The sequence below is a fragment of the Asparagus officinalis genome, chromosome 3 (genome assembly GCF_001876935.1).
Source record: "Asparagus officinalis chromosome 3, Aspof.V1, whole genome shotgun sequence".
Classification (NCBI taxonomy): domain Eukaryota; kingdom Viridiplantae; phylum Streptophyta; class Magnoliopsida; order Asparagales; family Asparagaceae; genus Asparagus; species Asparagus officinalis.
Window position 1 is genome coordinate 31,156,133 of NC_033796.1, and position 4,478 is coordinate 31,160,610.

At 35.8% G+C, this 4,478-nt stretch overlaps 1 protein-coding gene across 1 annotated transcript; it reads right to left on the minus strand.

Moving 5' to 3' along the window:
* Positions 1,602-3,915, minus strand: LOC109834882. Its single transcript, XM_020402900.1, has 3 exons — positions 2,823-3,915; positions 2,521-2,709; positions 1,602-2,086 (listed from the first exon to the last, which is right to left on the minus strand). The coding sequence occupies exons 1-3, from the start codon at positions 3,913-3,915 to the stop codon at positions 1,602-1,604; spliced, it is 1,767 nt and encodes a 588-aa protein (XP_020258489.1).

The following is a 4,478-nucleotide window of genomic DNA, read 5'->3' on the forward strand; positions in this document are numbered from 1 at the left end:
GTATATAGTATATATATAATATATATTATATATTTATTTGTTTCTGTTGAACTTATATGTTTGCTGTAACTTTATTGTGGAAAGTAATTGTTTTATTGTTTAAATTTGTCTTTTTTGGTAAATGAAAAAAAAATTATTCATCACCAAATGTAGAAATGAATGTACAACAAGAATCTCAACATATGTATGAGATAACAAAGCTGACATCTAGAGCTCAGAGAAAATAGAGCTCAATCAAACACTCCAAAAAGAAAACTCAGCAAATAAAAGTAGCTGAGATTAAGGATCAAACACTGGTAATTTTTCTCCTCAATGAATATCATAGTGAAATGATCTATTCTCTGTCTTCAGTTTTAAACGAGCCATTGAGAACATATGAGTAAATGTTGAATTTGATATCTTTAAAGAGCTGATCAGCTGGCCTTGCTTCCTATTTGAAAATCCTGAAATTCCTCTCTCTCCATATGCTATATATTGATGTAGTTAGAGCCATCTTTTTAATCCTTTGCTTGAATCCATTCCCCTTCAGTCTACCACAGCACCAATTCACAAGCTGGTTCTAATCACAGGACTGCCACTTGAACTGGAGCCAATCCATAACTTTTAACCATACTTCTCTTGAATAGCAGCATTCAAAGAAAAGATGATTTCTGTTTTCAGAACCAGTACACATACAGCAATTGTTAGTGTTCACTATTCCCCTTTTAATCAGTCTGTCAATAGTGAGCAACCTATTTTGGATTGCTAACCAACAGATAAAGGAGTGACTGGGGAAGTTTGTAGTCTCCCAAGCTGTTCTATGCCATAGAAAATTTTATGCTTCTGGTCTGTTTTGCCCCATAGAAAATTCCTGCACATTTGATCAATCTTCTGCGAGACTCTAACAGGTAAAACATAATTTGAAGTCCAATATATTTGAATGCCAAGTATAGCACTCTTGATCAAGGTTTTAAATGTTGGATGTCGGGTTCATGTCGGATGGCTGAAATCCATGTCGGGTAGCGGAAATCGGGGATATATCGAGGGGACATTGACTAAATATCGGATTTCCATATCGGATAGTGCGCATATGTATAATATCATGTCCTAAATGTAATCTAAGCATTCATAAATTCAATATAAGCATACTTTATAAATTCTATAGACTAAATATATAAAAAAGTAAATAATATATGGATTTGGGTTCATAATTCTTTCTATCGGGTTCATAAGAAACCCTTAAACATGAGAACGGGTCAAACAGGTTTGGGTATTTATCACTAAACCCAAACCCGATAACAAAAAACAGATCTTAAAAAAAAAGTACCATATCAGCCGATTTTTCAAAGCTTAAAAAATAAGCTGATATGCCCGATATGACCCTGATATTTTCGATTTGGTCCTGAAAACTGACATACGAGTTGAAAACGTTCATGTCGTGTCGGTCAAGCCCTCAAACCGATATGTCGGCCGACATGTCAGACATGTCGGCCGATATTTAAAACCTTGCTCTTGATAACCTGTAATCTACCAGCAAAAGACAGAATTCTATTTTTCAGACATGCTTGTAATTGATCTGAGATTTTGTTTAAAAGAGGAGAACAATCAGCATATGATAATCGTTAGGATATCAAAGGAACCCCCAGGTAATTGATGGGCAAAGCACCCTCTGTGAAATTCAGGAGATTTCTAATCAGACATTTGGCATAGTTATCATCACCACCGTAAAAAATCTTACGTTTTTCTGGATTTGCTACCAGACCTGATACCTCACTAAACTCCTTGAAGTAATTGAAAAGAAGTTTAACAGAATGTATGTCACCCTTTGAAAAGAGGAGGAGATCATCCGCAAATATTAGATGAATGATTTTTAGTTCACCACATCTAGGATGAAATTTAAATGATCTGTCCTCCTTGAACATATCCAATTTCCTTGACAGGAACTTCATACCCAATGTAAACAAATAAGGAGAGATAGGATCACCTTGTCTCAAACCCCTTTCTCCTTTGAAATATCCATGAAGAGTACCATTTAAGGAAATAGAGTACTTAGGAGATGTAATGCACACCATGATCCAATTTATAAAAATATCAGGAAACCCAAGACCTGTAAGCATATCTTTAAGAAAATCCCAATTTATAGTATCAAAAGCCAAGACCTGTAAGCATATCTTTAAGAAAATCCCAATTTATAGTATCAAAAGCCTTCTTGATATCTATACTCATCATAATCCTGGGTGAATTATGTTTTCAGCCTTCTTGATATCTATACTCATCATAATCCTGGGTGAATTATGTTTTCTGCCATAGCTCCTCACAATTTCATGAGCCATCAAGATATTACTTGATATTTGCCTTCCTTTAACAAATGCACTTTGAGCCTCATTTATCAAAAACCCATTACAGATTTAATCCTGTTAGCTAGTATTTTTGAAATGATCTTATATAGGCAATTACAACAAGCTATGGGTCTGAAATCAGAAGGGGTCTTAGGGCATTTCACTTTAGGGATTAAAGATATGGAAGTAGAGTTTATCATACCAAGGAGCTTCCCAGTTCTGAAAAACTCAAGAATGGCCTGTGAAACCTCATCTCCTATGATACTCCATGCAGACTTGTAAAAGGACATATTAAATCCATCAGGACCTGGAGCTTTATTACCATCCATGGAAAAAACAGCATTTTTGATTTCATCCTTAGTCACAGCAGTGGAAAGAGCAATTGTTTGTGCTTCATTTAAACAGCCCCTTTGGTAATGACATTACTATCGGGCTTTGGGGTAGTAGTTTTTTATCCCATAAGACTCTTATAAAAAGAGATAATTTCTTGAATGATTCCCTCACCATCAGTAATTTTGTCACCTGCACTATTATAGAGTAGATTTACTCTGTTGAGATGCCTCTTAGCCTTGATTGCAGAATGAAAGTAACTTGTACATCTGTCACCTTGCACAATCCATTGAATCCTTGATTTTTGCTGATAGAAGGACAATTCACACTCCAACAATCTATTAAAAGTAACTATGCATTCTTTCTCCTGTGCAATAAGTACTGAATTGAGAGGATCAGCTTGTAAGTTGTTTTGAGCTTTTTTCAGATTTATCTTTGCCCTATTTACTTGTTCACTTATATTATGAAAAATTTTCCTATTGAGGTCCTTCAGAGCAACCTTCAAAAGCTTCAGCTTGCTAGCAACAGAGTACATCTTACAGCCAGTAATAGATGTTTGCCATATAGAAGAGACAGTGGGAATGTAATCTTCATGCTTAATCCACATCTTGAAAATTTTAAAAGGCTTTTTACCTTGAACACATTCATCATAAATTGAAACCAATGCTGAAGAATGGTCTGAGAAACTAGGTTGTAAAAACTCCACATGATTGGAATTATAAAGATTTAGCCAAGCATCATTTACCAAGGTTCGATCCAACCTACTCCAAACTCTTGAGTTTGCTTCTTGCTTGTTATTCCAAGTAAAATGACAGCCTTCAGTTTTCATGTGAGATAGGTGGCAATCATCAATGAAATCCATGAAATCCGTAGTTTTAGTCTCAGTTACCACTGCACCACCCAGTTTATCATCACTTCCAGTGATAGTGTTAAAGTCACCACAAAGAATCCAATGCTTATTTCCAGCAGATAACCTGGCTTGATTTAGCTCTTGCCAAAGATCTCTTCTATTTTCCAATTGATTATGACCATATATTGAAGTTATAATAAGACAATCAATCCTGCCATCAAAAGATCTAACCAAGCAAGTGATATGTTGAGATGATTGACTGTCAATTTGAACTTCCAGGCTATTAGGATCCCAAAGAAGAAGAATTCTAGCTTTGCTAGAGTTATGATCATTTGAAAACCACTTCCAGGTGCTAGCAATTTTCTTAGATACAACAGGTAGCTTACTAGTCTTGATTTTTATTTCAAAAAGAGCCATAAAAGATATAAAATACTGTTGAATATGAAGCTTAACAAGATGTTGTTGTTTGGTAGAAAAATTCGATGTAAAAGAAACGAAAGAAAAATTGACTTGTATCCTCTCAAAATCGATTACAATTCGGATTCCGATTACAAAAGAGAGGAGAATGAGTTTGATTCTCCCCTTTATTTAAAACTGGGTTCTTCTTGGTAGCGATGGAGTGCATCCTTCGATTGCTTGTGTCGAACTCGCTCTCCGTTGACAATACGACCGTCTTATCTCGTGGGAATGATGAACTTATGTGGAAAGTTTGATGGGTAACTCTTAACGAGTTTAAGAACTCTGAACAAGTTAGAACTCTGTGAAGAGAGTTGTTAGAACCGAAAATTCGGTTAATGACCAAGCAGATGTTCTGTTGTTGAAGAATCCTCTTAGATTTGATCTTCTGAATTTGATTCAAATCTTCTATCTCCAAGGAATTCGCCTCTCCTGCCTCTCTGTGCGGTTGAGATCCTGGAGAATTCTCTCTGCTGCCGCCTCTCCGTTCCAAAAAGCCAGCCCTTCACTCAGTTGAGTTTGTT